Source organism: Portunus trituberculatus, chromosome 16 (genome assembly GCF_017591435.1).
Source record: "Portunus trituberculatus isolate SZX2019 chromosome 16, ASM1759143v1, whole genome shotgun sequence".
Lineage (NCBI taxonomy): Eukaryota > Metazoa > Arthropoda > Malacostraca > Decapoda > Portunidae > Portunus > Portunus trituberculatus.
Window position 1 is genome coordinate 3,501,523 of NC_059270.1, and position 18,000 is coordinate 3,519,522.

The 18,000-nt window shown below is 36.0% G+C and overlaps 1 protein-coding gene across 3 annotated transcripts in view; it reads left to right on the forward strand.

Annotated features, from left to right (window-relative positions):
* Positions 1-9,590, forward strand: part of LOC123504483 (gamma-2-syntrophin-like) — a 378,342-nt gene extending 368,752 nt beyond the window's left edge. For all 3 annotated transcript variants that reach the window (XM_045255017.1, XM_045255019.1, XM_045255018.1), the window contains 6 exons: positions 714-898; positions 2,560-2,718; positions 3,933-4,157; positions 4,368-4,568; positions 5,350-5,482; positions 7,036-9,590. In XM_045255017.1, coding sequence (XP_045110952.1) covers positions 714-898; positions 2,560-2,718; positions 3,933-4,157; positions 4,368-4,568; positions 5,350-5,469 — 890 coding nt within the window. In that variant the 3' untranslated portion in view covers positions 5,470-5,482; positions 7,036-9,590. The remainder of the gene's footprint in view (positions 1-713; positions 899-2,559; positions 2,719-3,932; positions 4,158-4,367; positions 4,569-5,349; positions 5,483-7,035) is intronic.
* Positions 9,591-18,000: the final 8,410 nt, after the last annotated feature.

An 18,000-nucleotide genomic window follows, 5' to 3' on the forward strand; every position in this document is an offset into this window, starting at 1 on the left:
TCTGACAAGATATGGTTATGTCATTGGTGTGACAGAGTGCTAGTGGTTCATAGCCACTACATATGTTCATGAGTGATGTTACTTCGCTAACAGTTTCGACATTAAATTGTTCTTACATACAGAATTGGTAGGCTATTCGTGTGAGCCAGTGTGTGGTGGGTTAAGTCACCACATTTATCATGAAGGCTCTATAAACAAACACTGCTTAAGTGTGTGATATTTTTTGAAGTATTACTACTTGTGATGACTACTACATGCTTGCCACTGAACATACAAAGAGTGTAACAACAAATGAACATATCCACTTATTATGGTAAGGCTTGGAGTACACATAGTGTGGTTTTGTATTAAACACGTTTTTTTTAGGTGCTGTGTCACCTTGGGTAGAACAATGATGATAGCAGGTCAATGGCCACTACCTAGATAGAGAATGACAAGGGCAAGGCATCCCTCCTAAGACACTATCATGATAAACTGGTATTTGCAAGGCTTACTTACTTATGAATCTAAGAACTATTCCTATCCTACAAAAGTTAAAATTGCTAATTGAAAATGCTACTCACAGGACTCCATTGTAGATATCTATTTTCACACACAACTATTTAGATGGAGAGTAACTTGAAAATTAAGTGAATTAATGCTTGAATCACTACACAGTATAAATGAAATTACCGAATTTTTTTCTAGATTTTAATTTGTCCCCCACACTACAGTGCCCCTCATGATGGCATACATCACACGGTACATCTTTGGGACGGATAAGCTACGACCTCAAGCATTTGAGGTGCGTGGCATCAATGGCATCAGCACTGGGGTGGTTCATTGTCAAGATGCGGCAATGCTCTCTCAGTGGATCAAGCACATCACCAACAACATTATTGGACTCACCAACCTGCAGGTGAGTCACCACTGTTTTGATGCTTTGATATTGTAAAGGTAGAAATTAAAGTTTCTAATAGTGTATTACAATAAAATCTGAAAGTTCAAAATCCAAAACTTCACAAAGCCTAAAACTTCAAAATGTTTCTTGCTAATCAATTAATGCTGAATTTACTGAAAAATTATTTTAATTAAAAAATGTATTTATAAAAGAGTATGACAACACTATAAGGGAACACCACGTGGATGTATGTTCAGTAGCGTTAGTTTGAGTTTGTGATTGTATTTGTACACACCCTACTGCTACACTTTCTCATACTTCCATAGATAGTTTGTACACCCATACTTCTCCCATGTATTGTACCTATCATCATAATAGTATTGAGATATGATAGTCTAGAGCAGTCTTCTCTCATATCTGCCTCCTCCCTCTCTCCTCCCACAAATATACTTTTCAGCTTCAAAATTTTGCTTATCTCTTCCCTCCTATTCTTATTTACGCATCCATTCTGTGTTCACACATAGATTGTACAATAATGCAGTTACCTTGATTCCCTGTGCAGTACAATAATGCATTTACCTTGATTCCCTGTGCATGTACAAATATGAATATAGTGAAAAAGCAAAAAAAAAAAAAAATTTGTCCCCAGCCACAGCCTCCTTCACCAAAACATCAGTAGGAGTCTTATCTTTTTCCTAATTTCTTCTCACTCACACCCATTCACACTCCCATACGACACCAACAGGTGGATTATTTACTTGTATATTGACTATTCACGTCTCAGCCTTATGGTCCTAGCGTTTGAGATAGGATTGTTGAGAATAGTACATTGCTAAAACTTTAGAACTCAGAACTTCAGAACTCGTGTTCCGCTGCCTTCCAAAGTTTTGGACTTTTATTGTAGTATAAAGAGGTCATGAGGATATGAACAGTGTGGTACTATTTGGCATAGTCATATAGGTAATGAGTTTTTGTATAAAGAAACATGTTGGTAATGGTAAGGAACTTGTTGAAAAATATTAATTGTATTCATTGATCCCATCATAGATATAACAGGAAGGTTGTGGTTGCATTGAAAGAAAGAATGTGAGAATGAGAGAAAGCAATAGTAGCAAGGAGAGTCTGCATGACTGCAAGAAGAGTAATCTGAGGAGGAAATCCCAAAGCAACTCTCATTGATAGATGCACAATAGGATGTAGTAGCTAATGAATCTGTATCTATTCAAATATTTGCATTAAACAAGGAAATTGTGAATCTATTAGGTACAATTCTATATTTGTATCAAGCAAAAGTTTTGGATCTGACAAAAACAAAATCCCAGACACTTGACTCAGATCAGCCAAAACTTTGACAACATTTCCTCCTCTATATTACCTTCTTAAAGTGTCTTGCTTCAGTTTGTGTGGAGGGAAAAATTTTATACAGAAATGAAGTCAGGAGTTCAGTAAAACTTGTGCAAAGAAAGTAAAAGAAAACAGATAAACAGGAATTAAACAAATATTGAGCTTAAAGTTGATGCAAGTCTCACTGGAAATGAAAAGCTGACTACGAGTAATGACAAGAAACATAAAGAATCTTTTTTTTATCAACATTCTGTAATGGTGAGGGATGGTGTGATGATGTGTATAACCTTGTATAGTGTTGTATACCACATGTTTATCCAAAATTTGTGTTGCAGATGAAGTTGTACAATTCAAGTTTCCCAGCATCTGAACATGTGTTGTACATGGGGTGGGTGTGTGAAGGTGTTCTCAATCACAACTTGCCATGGCAGAACTGGAAGCCCAAGTTTATTGCACTGAAAGGAACCGACATCTACATGTTTGACACCCCTCCTGTGAGTTGTCCTGCTTGAAACTGTTCACAACACCTTTTTATTGGTATTGTATCTTAACAACTTTTCTAACATATAACTTGTCTTTTCAATTAGTTAAGGTCATGGACTTGAGTAAAATGGTCAGAAATTTTCAATCTCAGAAAATACATTGATTTTGCTTGGCTTACTCTGACATGGATAGTAATATTAGTACAGTGCTCATGGATGAAATTGGGTTCTCCCTTTACACTCATCGTAATTGTCACCTTCATATTTGTTGTACTTTTAGGGAGAAAATACAATCCTCCCTGACCACTATAACTGCTGAAAGTTCCCAGTACCATGATGTAGGCTGGATGCTTTACAGTCTTCACCATTAACTCTGGATCATACCTGTTGGAGCCTTGATTGCTGCACTGTCTGCCCAACTGACCTGATGTCAGGAAAACAGCTTTTATAGAATATACCACGTTCTCAATCTTTAGTAGTCCAGTCTTTGTATTTCTTTCCAAATCCTAATCTTTTAACCTTCATGTGGGCAGCCAGCATTGGTCTTTGTTCTGCATGATAAGCTGGGAGTTCAAGGAAGTCCTTTAGTAATTCTTGAATTGTATGGATAGCCATGTCTTTCAGCAATTCTCAGTTCTCATTTCTTGATTTCCTTGGCAGTGATGAAAGCCTTTCCATCCTGATTTTTTGCAGCAGATTATCAGTATGTCTGGACATCTTAAGCTTCTTCCCTGACCCTGATTTCCTCTTCAAATTTGATTCCTAATCTCTGCCCATACCACATTTTACCCACATGGGTACACTGTTTTTGAATATGTGTAGACATTGCTGTGCCTCAGCTAAAGACACACCCTCTTCATAGAGTGTGACATTTCTTGTCTTCATCATGGACAACCAGTTGAGGCATGCAGGTCCACTGAAGTATTCAAAAAACATGCATGAGAGAAGAGAAAGAGAGAGCCAGAACAACTTCCTGTGTAAAGCTTGTGGTATGCCTGACGATTGCTGCAACAGAGTTGCTAATACTCTGTTGTTGTGATAATTCCAGCCATGGCCACTGTATTTAATTTTTATCCATTCTTTGTTTTACCTCTTGCCAAGAAGCATATATTAACTTCACTTTGTGTACAGTGAAATTTTTCAGTTGTTAAATTTGAGTGCAGAGTTTATGATCTCAACCTGGACAGAAATATTTGCAAAGATGACCTTTTATTGTACCTTGATAGCTCAACACACATGACTGGGTGGAGCGAGCATCAGTGTGGGCTGTCCATCAGACCATGTTCAGGGTGATAAAGGAGTCTGAGTATGTGGATGAGAGGCAACATTGCTTCCTGTTGCAAACAGCCATGCAAGAATCCCGTTACCTGAGTGTGGAGACTCGCCAGGATCTGCTCAGGATTGAAAATGCCTGGCATCGAGCTGTTTATAATGCAGTCACCAGACTTGGGGTAAGAAGCTTTATATTCGCTAAAATATTCAAGTTTCATATCTCTTATTTCTATTTCATACACACACTATATATATATATATATATATATATATATATATATATATATATATATATATATATATATATATATATATATATATATATATATATATATATATATTCTCCCAAAGTGATACAGTGTCAAATAAATTTTTCCAAATTGTTGCAGAGCAAGACCTTTGCAGTAACACAAGGCGGGAGGTCTTCAGGCTTGACCCTAGACTGGTCGGGGGGATTTGCCCTTTATGACACTGAAACCCGAGAATACCATTGGCGTTACAAGTTCTCTCAGCTGAAGGGGTCTTCTGATGATGCGAATACCAAGCTCAAACTTCACTTCCAGAATGAAAGCAAAGAAATTGAGACTAAGGTAAGTGGTGAAAACAAAAAATTAATGAGGAAACAAATTTTGAGTAGGTAAGTCACTATCTCTGCAAAATAGACTCAACACTTTCATTATCTATATAGTATTACTTGTATACTATTATTGAATTGTAATCAAACAATGATGAAATTCTGTTGAGAAATGTTTTATTCTCATCAATAAGAACATGCAAATTGTCAAATCTTCTATTTAATGCAATAGATGATTTATCTCTGTATTCTTTAAATGTCACATGGAGTTCAATGCAATGGTCTCCTCACACAGGATCGTCTGCATGAAAAGAACTCTTTAAAGTTTAATCTATTTATTTACATAATTACAAAGAATAACAATTCCTTGTCTTTGTGAAGCAAGCAAACATTAATTCTTCCATACTATTTGCCAATGAAGATAATGTGAATGTGCAAAATTAGGCCTTAAAGGCTCTAGTAATGACCTCATTCCCTTTACTTACTATTTAATGAGTTACACACTTTGTATTTATGTCAAATGGCACTTTAGCAGTTTGGAATTGTGGTGAAAGAAACACACTTTAACACCTTCCTAGATAGTAGCTACATTAATACTGAAGGAAGTTTTTATGGACTTATCTTTATCTCTCTTGGTATCTGATGGGAAAGAAATGTTGACTGAGAGATGTGGTACCAATCTTTTTTTTTTTATTCACAGATGGAGAGTTGTAGCTGGTGTCATTCACTTGCCGAGTTTGAGATTTTATTATATTTTTGAAGTCCTAATTTGATGAGTAAGAATACATATTTTTCAGGAGCTGGAGTGTGCCACCAACCTCCAGAACTTGCTCTTCTGCATGCACGCCTTCCTCACAGCTAAAGTAGCAGCCGTTGATCCCTCCTTCCTACGAGCCCCTCCCAAGACTCCTACGTAGTCATGCCCCAGAGGTCAGTATGCACTGTGCACTTCTATTATGCATTACACTTTAAACATGTCGTATGTATCAATTCGGTACAGAGGGTCATTACTCACTGCTGAACTAACATCTCCCCTAGAGTAGTGAGCTATGTGAAATGCTTGACATCAATACTAAACCATGCTTCATGGTATAAGGGCAAGGAAAGCCAAGTCAATCAGGTGCATGTGGTAGTCAGGTGATTGAGCTTCATGATGTAGAATGACAATGGAAAGTCATGTGTGGGATGGGCTGTGGCAAATCATTGGTTCATAAAAATGTGAGGGCTGTTCAAAAAAGTAGCCCACCTGTGACCACACACAACTCATTGGTCAGACACATTTATGGAAATCCTATTCAGGAATTGTTACTAAGTGCATTGACTTGCTCTGTGCACAATCCTTTTGGTCCTGAAATATCAGAACCTTACAATTGGTGCATTGGATTGAGAAACGGCCCAAATTTAAAACCCATGGAATGTGGCCACAACGCTGATGAGGGACAGTGGCCAATAAGTAGGTTTCCCTTTTTATCATATATGAAAATAAACACTTATAATTATTATCCTTGCCACACCAGTAGTGAGTCATCTTAGTAAGCTGAAATATTCTGGACAACTAAGGGAGCTAGTCTACACAATATTTCAGGTAACCAAGAAAATCACTACTAGTGTGGCCAAATTATAAATGTTTATTTTCATGTATGGTAGAAAGAAAAAAAAAACTTATTTATTGGTTACCATGAGAAAGGCTGTTCTTTTTTGTAAACCTGGATGGTCAGCTGTTGTTGATGGTGGTGCAGGCAGGATCTTTGAGGTGATGCCAATATGTAAAAGATCATGCCATCTTCTGGAGCACCAGACACATATGTGGTTGCTGCTTACCAGTGCTTGAGTAGCCAACACCTTTCCAAGGAAAGAATCCTGAAGTTGTTTACTGATTTAGTTTGGAAATATCTTATTATTCTGATTTAAATCTTCAAATTATAGAAAGTTGTTGCAGAGTTTACAAGCAAAAATGAATCACTTTCAAATGCCATTAACAATATAGAAAGTTGAGCGTATTCTGCAGCAGACACAACAGGAAAAGGCACAAAATTATCAACTCATGGAAATTGGTAACCATGAAAATAAGAATAGAAGATGGTAACAACACTGAGGCAGAATGTGAGTTTTAAGATTACTTGGGGAGTGTATGATTCTATTCCCACTGATAAAGCCATGTGAATGAAATGCATATATGAGAAGCATGTTCTTTACTGGAATCAGAGGCCCTTCATACAGTTAGCAGTGGGGAAGAGAAATAATAGATATATAGAGATGATGAAAACTTAATTTGGTTTAAGCTTAAGATGATGTGAGTTGGATAGTACAAGAATGCTTAATGCAGAAGAAGAAGACAATGGAACTTCATTCAAGAAAGAGGATAGAAAGTTATCTCTCCCTACTTTTAGAAAGGAAGGTGACTTCAACTATGGTAAAGCAACACATCTTAATCAAACACACGTTTTTGTGTGTATTATCACCATTATCTTCTTTCCCAACAGGTAAAAATGAGAAAAAGACTTGTGAAGGACAGTAAGGCAGTGTTACTTCTGCTCAACCACACCAACTTCTATATTAAGGAACTAATACTTCAATACCATATTACATTCTAAAGGTGTATATAAAAAAAAATGGTTTCCAAATCTCCAAACCTACTTTCTTTTGTTCGAAGTGAGGTACTGATCAAAGCTGAATAGCAGTGATTAATTATATACCTAAAGTTTATACCATTCTCTGGGATTTACTGCAAACTATTAATATCACTGATTTATTTATTTTTTTTTTTTCTATTCTTTTTTACTGAACCACAAAAATGTACTTCCAAGTTTTCCTGTATCAGTAGTCCTTCATGATGGTTATGTAGGCATCTAACTAACATGAAGTGCATTCCAATCTCTGGCTCCAGAATCAGTTTAAGCTATCTACAATGTGAAACTGTTGTTAGATTTCTTTCTCTCCTTTCCTCGTGAAACGTTTGGTGAATGTAAGTAATAATGTTTGTAATTTGAAGTGAAGTTGAAGGATGGCAGTATTGTTAATGTAAATATCTCAGATTTCTGCCCTCCTTCCACAAACAGGACATAATTCCCTCTACTTTTCATCTTGACTATTCAAAAGTTTGCTGGACAAGTACAAGACTAATGAGGAACTGAATTGTCATAACTGTATTGAACACTTGAATAACTGATACATAATTACCTTAAGTATCAAATATTGCATTTTGGAAAGGAAATCTTTCACCCTAACATTTTTAGAAATTCATTTTTATCCCCTTGAGTCCTATTTGGTTAACACCATAATCAACATCTTAACTTCATTACCTAGATAGCCTAGAAGTTAGCATGTAAATCTCTAGATCTCAGTTTGTGTCTGGATTAAGCCAGATGATCTTGTTACTAGATGAAGAAGACAAAGACCTGTGACATTATCATACTTAGCCTTACCCATTTATTAAAAATCCATTGCATATATAATGCCAACATCTTTCTTTCTTAAATATGTAAATATATGTACTGATTTTATGAAAATTGGGTAAAGGTAATTATGAAACAGTCACAGTCACAATTCATTGTCTAGTGCTGAGACTCGGTGCCAAAATGACTTTCCAGTAGACTTAAACAAGTCATGTTTCACAGTCCCACTAGAGTTATGGAAGTGTGGCTTTCCCACAGTTTGACAAATAGCTGAGCCTTGAAAATCCAATAACTGACTCATAAGTTGAATGTATTCCCTCCCACTACAATACCCTGCTCAATGAAAAGGAGACAAAGTACAGCTTAGCTATTACTACTTTGCCCTACATGAAATACACAATACATCTGGATATGAGATAATTCATAAAATGAACAGGTTTGGCACATAACCACAAATGGTCTGTCTCTCATCTAATAGAATCAGCAATATTAAACATAGTTATTTAATGGGTGCAATACATATTAATAATTTCACAGGAAAGTATGCTGTATGGAGACAAATCTTGGAATGCACTCATTTTGTAATGAAAATTGTGATGTTCAGGAGTTGTTGACATAGCTACACTTGTAAATATATTACCATAGCCGTATCTTGCATGATTCACTTGTGAAGGTGCAGCACTAAAGCTCACCTCTGTTTGTTGTGGCAGCTTCACTCATGTGTGGCCACTCTCAACATAACTGTATACATGTAGTATATGTATTTATTTGTAAAGACAAAACTTAGCTCTGGTCCTGATGGCATGTTCACCAACACTACTACTCATCATGTATTCATACACTGTTCAGTTATTATCTGTCAACTTGTCATAATGCTTGTCATCATGTCATCAGTCACCCTCAAGGTCTTAAGATAAGAAATATTCAGATGTCTAATTTTCAGTAATATTTTTTTCAAATATATGTTATACAATAAAATATATATATACACACACACATACATACATAAATATATACATGCATATATATATACATATATATATATATATTTTTAGGTCTGTGTAATTTACATATGCTGTGTTGTGTACCCTCTGGAGGGGTTTGAGAGCATTGCCAACATGATGTTATTGTTCTCGTTTATTGGTGATACTGTGAATGAGCAGGTTTACTGCACACACATTTGTAGGAATAACAGTTTGGAATGGTTGTTACTTGCTTGGGATGAAAATTTTTGCTGAAGTGGTAAAAGGCTGAAATTTATTTGTATTCAGCAATGTGTACAAGACCAATGGACACTTGCTTTGAAATAATAGTTGTGCTTTGAAGTGAGGTGAATACTCATTGAGGATCATGGTCTTGTGTATGAGAGTTGCAGGCAGTACAGTGTTCTGCTGTCATAACATGCATAACACATGAGAAGTGTTGTTTGACTGAGCAGTGTGTATGAAATGTGCATTTTAAAAACTTGTGATTTTGTTTTTTTATTGGAAATATTGATTTCTGATTTGTAGCAACTGAAATGTGCATTTTAAAAACTTGTGATTTTGTTTTTTATTGAAAATCTTGATTCTTCTGATTTGTAGCAACACTTGTATAACAACTGAATTGTTGATATCAGAGATAATTATATAACATGAACGAAAGATTGTGGATGCTTACACCATTTAATCAAACCCACATATGCATGTCTTTCATGTGGTATCACACCTATAAACTGCAAGACTGTCAAAACAATACTGAAAAATGTAAAAAATATTACAGAATTTTGAAACCTAGCTAATGTACCTTTTTGAAAGAAATTCTTTAGTGTTTTCTGCTGTACCATCTTATGATTTTATATATATATATATATATATATATATATATATATATATATATATATATATATATATATATATATATATATTTAATTATTTATTTATATATAATAAAACACCCGCATGCGAGGGCCGCCACGATCTGTCAAAAGATAAGTGCTGCTAAAAATTCATCAAGCTTTGGGTTTCAGTTGATGAATTCAAACTGATCCATTCCAGACCCAAGCTTTTCCATGACCAGCTGGAAATATCCGTTGTTCTCAAAGACATCCAGAACTGTGACAATATTAGGGTGGTCCAGACTCATAAGGAGGGACACTTAGAGAGGCACCCTGCATCCCAGCACCAGGTCATCCACCCAACTGTCTTTTTACACCTTGGATTTCTTGATAAACTTGGTCACCATCAGCAAACCATCAGAGCAGCAGTGACTCGGCTCAATACAACCAAACACACCTTTCTTGATCTGTTCTGAGGACCTGATAATACTGGCTAAACTCCCTTCCTCTGGGACATCCTTCTCTTCCTGAGGCACAGAGGAGGAGGAGGAGTGGTGTGCCCCTCTGCAGGAGTGGTTCAGGGAGTACTCTGCCCCTGAACTGCTGTCCCTATAAGTGTGACTGTGCTCTCCATCACCGCCACACTCAGAGGAGGTGAAGGAAGGGCAGTAAAAAGAGTAAACTGTCTCATCACCCACCTCCTCCTCATCTTCCACCTCTTTCTTCTTGTTCTTCTACTTGTGTTCCTTCTCCTCCTCTTGTTTCTTTGGTTACCGAGTCTCACATGTGAGGTCAAGAGCGGAGGGGAAATCATCCACCATTACATCCCTGTCATTCAGAATCCACATGTAATAGAAGACTCTCCCTTCCTCCTTCCATTTCTCTCTTCCACTTATCTTTCAATTCCTCCTCCTCCTCCTCCTCCTCCTCCTCCTCCTCCTCCTCCTCCTCCTCCTCCTCCTCCTCCTCCTCCTCCAGGGTGTCCAGATCCATACATCAGATTTGATAGATGACTCAAATCCAAGTCATCCTTGTGCCTGCTGAGCCCAAAGAAGGTGCCCTGGTGTATGGGGTCAGCAGGAGGCCAGGCAGTGCTACTGTAGCTGTGGCTTGAGTTCCACTGCGTTGAGAGAATTATTGATGTCTCGCATGGCCAGGCTGTGTAATGTTGTGGTGGTGGTGGTGGATTTGTTGTTCTGTTCCACAAGTTGTGTTATTTTGGTGTGTTTTTCACCCTTCTCTTTATTCTCCTTCTGCACCTCCTTGTTCTCTTCCTGCTCCTCTCCTACCAGCTCCACCTCCAGCACCTGTTCCCCCCAGTAACTCCGTGGACACTTCCTCATACCCCTCCTCCTGCGTCTGCCTTATATCCTCATAAATGAAGCAGCTGATCAGGAAAATACTCCAGTTGTCCAGCTCCCCATCTCCATGACCAAACAAAAAACACGTGAAATTTTAGTTGTAGTTACTTAAGTTTCCTGAGCTGTCCAGCACCACCAGGCCACTAATACTGGAGAACACAGAGATGTCCAGGTTGAGTGTGGGAATGTATTAGGTGTGGGAGTGTGGCTGTGGTAGGTGGTAGGACGGCTACACACAGAGGGAAGGTGCTGTTGCCCTCCACACTCACTCCTATGTATGTATATATATATATATATATATATATATATATATATATATATATATATATATATATATATATATATATATATATATATATATATATATATATATATATATTACACCCTGAACATCCTTTCATTGTAAATCATCATAAATCTCTAATCTAGTCAAAATACAACAGCTACTATACATTAATTATTTCAATTACTTCCTCCCAAAGTTTAAGTGGTAGTGCCATATTGATGATAAGAATATGCCTTGACAGCTGTTCATATTTATAAATATACTGTTAAAACGGTTCATCTCAAAATTATTTTTAAGTGACTGTACCTGACTTGTGCTTTGGTAGTGCAATAGACGAGACACTATATTTTTGTTCACACACACACACACACACACACACACACACACACACACACACACACACACACATATATATATATATATATATATATATATATATATATATATATATATATATATATATATATATATATATACACAATTTAATCTTTTAAGGTATTATAATGTTAGTGAAGTTATTGCAATGTGTTGAATGACCTCTAGGTGTATGCTTTTCCTATTTTGTGACTTTTGTCAATAATTTTTTTGAAGCCTGTGATTGGTTTCTAATGAAATAAATCAGTTCTACACAGAAATCTATAAACATTTATTCTACAATTGAATTTATATTAATGAGTTTCATAAATAATTTCAGAAGCTTTTCATCAAGAAATGGGTTTTTTTTTCATTATTATTATTGTTGTTATTATTGTCAATATCATTAATATATTATCAAATGACAGTATACCACATTTGATCTTAAGTTCAAAGCATCCTACATAATCACAGCTGACAGACATTCATATTTCAGTTATTGGCTGATATTACAAGTCTCAATAACCTGTGTGTTGTCAATATCTTAATCACCATCTATGTTTTAACCTCACATTTTATGAACATACGTATAGTGGTCGCAAAAAAACTGAAACATCACAGTGCACTCATACAGTTAAACTCTGATGTTCTTTACAGCCATGGGAGGTATTAAAAGTGGTAAATTGACATGAATGGCACATTTTATGTATGTATAGTGGTTGCAAAAAAACTGAAACATCACAGTGCACTCATACAGTTAAGCTCTGATGTTCTTTACAGCCATGGGAGGTATTAAAAGTGGTAAATTGACATGAATGGCAACTCACATGTAAGGCAACAGAGAGTGACACTTGTGAGAACTGAAAAGTGTTAGTGCAGTCTTCACCACCACCTGTGTGACAGCTACTTCTGATCTTCCTGTGTCACAATTACTAAGCTCCTCTTGAACAAATGCCATCACAATACACTTTTCTACACTGTTAAGCTTTCCAAGACCCATTATAATGTAAGGATGATTAAACATAAGCAATAAAATGGGAAGCTCGCAGAAAGAGGGAGGTGACCATGAACTGCTATTCATAACAATTTACTATTTCTCATACCTCCCATGACTTTAAATTGAACATCAGAACTTTATTGTACAAACGTGCCGTTCATGATGGTTACAGTTCATCATTCTTATCTGCGGGCATTTTTTAACATCTAAATAGTAAAGGTATCATGGAAAACATCTTAATTTCCCATTCAACAAAGCTCTAACTAGCTTAGAAACTTTTGAGATGCATCCATATCAAAATAGATGACATCTATTCAGCCACACTAGTTGCCTTAAACACAGAATCCTGCTCAGTCTTCTCCAAGAAAAATTTTAACATTAATTTTGTCTTAACTACAATTGCCTTTTTTTCTTTTTCATTCACTAGCAACAAGTGCTGAACCTTCAGCCTTTCCTAGGCATGCCCTCCCTGTCAAATGAGTCATTAGCTTGTATCTTTTGGTGGTTCAATCATTCACAACTAAATAGAGTGTTTCACAAGTCATGTCACCAGAAATCAGGATAAACATAGTAAAGCATTAGTAGTATGCACAGATCCATCACAATGAGAATCATATAGTTACATTCAATGGGACTGAAGGTTACATCACCACATGCTTTGGCAACTTGGCCATCTAAAACCATGTGACACAGTTTTAAGCTAATAAACACATGTATTTATATAGGTAGGTAACTTTTACTATTCTATTGAGACTCAGAATTGACTACGTCTTAAGTTTTGCTGATGCACTTCACTAAAGTCACACAATATATATTTGATTTCTTAATAAATAGACAGTTAAAAATCAAGATATGAATTACAATAAAAGTCTGTTAATCTGATGAGCAGGAGACAAGGAGTGCATCAGATTATCAGTTTCATCAGACCAATAGGATGTATCTCTAAAAACACTATACGCAGTACTACATAAGTAATAAAGTAGTAAGTAATGAAAAATGAAGACACAATATGATAGGGGTGGTTTATAAACCACACTATCAAGTTGTTCTATCCAAGATTTTTTCCATGGTTCCAAAAGGTGCTCCAGAAGCTTTTGGAATCTGTAATTACAGAATGCTTCGGAGTGCACTATAGCAGGGTTATGATATCACTTGTGGTTTACAGAAGATCACGGGAGATGATAAACATACTCCAAGCAAGAGGGATAATGTTGATAAACAAACTTCTTACAGGACTTTGTGACATCTTTTCTTCTCTCTCCTCCTCTTGTCAAAATAAAACTTCTCTTCTTCTATGAATAATATTTACAGCGTCTAGTACAGGATGGTCAGCAGGCATCTACTTCCACCCTTCACTGCAAGGGTGCATCTGGCACATGGTATAAATTTGTGCAGGGATATAATTTTGGCCATAAATTCATTTTTCACCCCACTTCAAAATTTTGGACTACTGGGAAATATGAATTATCTATGTTCATATTAATGGACATTTACTGTATTATGAGACTAAGTACACAACAAGTACATATGGTTAACTTCAAAGCTAATGAGAAGACAGGATGCTGCAATGACTAAGCAGCAACAACACTATAATAGCAGTTTTGGATTTGATTACCAACTTCAAATAGAATGTATAGTATATTATGCATCAAGTTATGCTTCCTGTGTATCAGCATTCTTAGCAGTACAGTTAAGGATAAAACCTAGCAGTTTTCAAATATCATTTTTTCCTAGGTGAGGATTGGATATTTCATAAAATTACATTAAATTAATATACATGTATTAAGAATATAAATTACTGGCCAATAGCAGTCAAGTAGTATTTCAGGAGTTAGTGTGCTTGGTTCACAGTCATAAGATGATCTGTTAAAGTGAAGTCAATAATATCTGAGCTCAAGATGTTATGGAGCAGCCATTTTAGCAACAGGAATGCTGTCATTAGCTGTTAAAACAAGGGTGACCAGTGTCTGGAAATGGATTAGTTCTTTTTATATTGAATTCTATAAAAACACTCATTTCAGTTTCCAAACATCATTCAGGAACAAAATAGAATATATATATATATATATATATATATATATATATATATATATATATATATATATATATATATATATATATATAGAGAGAGAGAGTAGAACCTCAGTTACCGAACACTTTCCTTTTCAAACAAATTGATGTTTTAACAAAATTTTGAACTCATAATTGCTTTGGTTGATGTTCCATAACTCTATTATCAAACAAAATTTATATCACTTAGTAGAAGACAAAGCAAAAGTTGTTTCTTGTCAACTTAAGATTTCTATAAATATTTCAGTTTTCATATACCTGGACACATTTGAACGTTCACTGGGTAAAACTGGTTCAATCTTTGAAATAAGTTCACTGTGACCTCAACGAAGAGTCTCTACATAACAACCAGTTTTCAGCACAGGAGTAATCCTGAGTCCCCCATGGTCTTCTCAAAGACCCACAAGGTCACTGCTAATGCACAACTGCATTCCCCAGTAATCTCTTTTCTCTGCAGCAAGATGTCCAAGTGCTATGATCACCTTTTGTTTGGTGGTAAGTGGATTATTCTTCTTTGTGTCATTGTGTAAGGGCATGGCCATACTGTGTGCCATTTGTAGGGAGAGTAGAGGGCAGTGAGATGTCGAGCAGCTCAGACACGTGAACAAACACTGTTATCTGATATGAGCCATCCTACTGGACGTGGGTAGCAGGAACCTGCTACCTGTGCCCAGATATTAGACGACATTTGCTTTTTCTTGCCTCTGACCCATTAGGCATCCTGCTACTCCCTACCCTCCCAATAAATCATCATGTGCAGTGTGTTCATATCCTAACACTTCCTTTGCTAGATTGGTGACAGAGATAATACCCCACACAGTCTAAACAATGTTTACTGATGAGTTCTGGGCCATTCAATTCATCCTTTCTGGATAAATAATTTCTAAGCTGGAAATATTGTGAAGCAGCAATCTTAACTGTGGAAGCATCTATCTCATGCCAGTAAGACGGGGTGGAGTGGTGTCCCAGAACAGATTATTCTATTCTTTCCACAATGATTCCAAACATTTTGGATTTCAAACAGCATTCAAGAAATAATTAAGTTTGAGAACCAAGGTTCCTCCATATATATATATATATATATATATATATATATATATATATATATATATATATATATATATATATATATATATATATATATGGAAAATTCAGCCATGTAAAATCGGAAAATATACATACCTTTTATAAGTGGCTGAGTGCACTGACTTCCCATTTCAAAGTTCCTGAACCAACCACCCATTCAACAGTCTGTCAGTTAAACATACTAATGTTAGCAACAGTCCGCTATTACAAGAGTTCATACAACATGGAAAATTTACTTCCCCAGTAACTCATTACAGCCAACATTTAGCAATGACTAATACACAAATAAGAAATAACTATTTTACCAATGACAAAGTTGTACAGAAACTTGAATGTTTAATTTTTCAATGAATAATTTCTTTGAATTCATATTACAGTTTTGTGAACATATCTAATTCTAGTAGAGTGAAATCACAACACCAAACAGGATTCATCTCAAGTAAATCTGATACTATGAACGTTTGTTTTCTTTTCTTCATGAAAGATAATTTTCACCATCAATCAGAAACTCTATGTCAGCACAATCTGAATATGTGAAAACAATCCAAGTTGATTGACAAACAACAGAATTGTGTTATGGAAAATGAAGTACTATAAAAAAATATTTCAAGATCTGTCTTTTTATTTATTGTTACTCCTTATTTACCCATTATATGTTCAGTACCTGACATTAATACCATTAATAAGTAAGGAAACTGGAACAGAGAGAGAGAGAGAGAGAGAGAGAGAGAGAGAGAGAGAGAGAGAGAGAGAGAGAGAGAGAGAGAGAGAGAGCACCTGATGTATAATGGTGAACAAAATTTACTTACTAATTATCAATATAGACTACTACTTAATCATTCCATGACTTATTCTTTACAATGTTACCATAAATATTTTATAATCCATTAAAAAACACTGCCATATTCATCAGCTCACTTAATGAGATATGGCAAAATAAGCTAAACATTATGCACACTAACTCAGGTCTGGGATGTATCATCACCGTGGGCCAAACACTACCTTTTCTCCTCTCTATATGACCTCATGTTATCCATTTAAGCTACACATTTTTTTTCCCCCTTTTTTATGTAGGAGAGGAACTACACAAGAGCAACAAAAAAATGGAGAATTGGAGAAAAAGAATACTGATATAAATGTTATGTATCAGTTCAAAAGTTAGCTTTTAAGAGTTTATTTTACTTCAGTGAAATTTTTGTAATTATCTATAATGCATTCCTGGGAACTCCAAATCATTTCATAACTGTAAATATGGGTTCTTCTTTAAGTAACAAATAATATTTGAAATTGTATTTTTTATATTTTTAACATGGATCCAGATCTGCAAGAAAATAAACATTTTTGCAATAAAAGGATTTCCAATAAGTTTACGGACAATTCAATAAATATTTGAAGAAGAAAAACTTTGATACAAATATTAGATTTACCTGTCATTGTTTATTTTCATGTACAGTAAGTCCCCCACTTGGCAAATCTCAGCTTGGCAAAATTCACTTTTGGCAGTAGGGTGGCCATGGACCACCGAATGCATGCTTGGCAATTTTAATTCAAACTTGGCGGCCACATGGCAAACCACGCAGCTTCCCGGTGATGTCAGACCTCTTTCTAAACCTACCAGAATGCAGTGTGAGAGTCCTCTTCAGCTATTTTTGTTGTGCTGCTCTCTGTTCTGCTAGTGTGGGAACGAATTCCGGCGATTTACCGCCAACATGGCCTCTACCAGCGCAACAGGAGGTACCGGTGGGGGTAAGGACAATGGTGGCGGTGGCAAGAACGAAAGTGGGCGAAGGAAATGGGTGGAAAAACAGGAGTACAGACGAGGAAAGCATCACAAATGCTTGTTTATTGGTCTGTTTTGTACATGTGTTCTAATATGTGAAGGCAAAAGATTCTATTTCAGCTCGAAAGATGGTATTTTAGGGGTCAAAAGAGGAACTTTAGCAATCACCAAAGACTGATCGAGGCATTTTTTAGGCAATTTATATGGTATAAAGAACTCATGTTTGGCAAAATTCACATTTGGCAGTAGTTTTGCCAGACTAATTAATTCGCCAAGTGCGGGGGATTACTGTATTCCAATTAG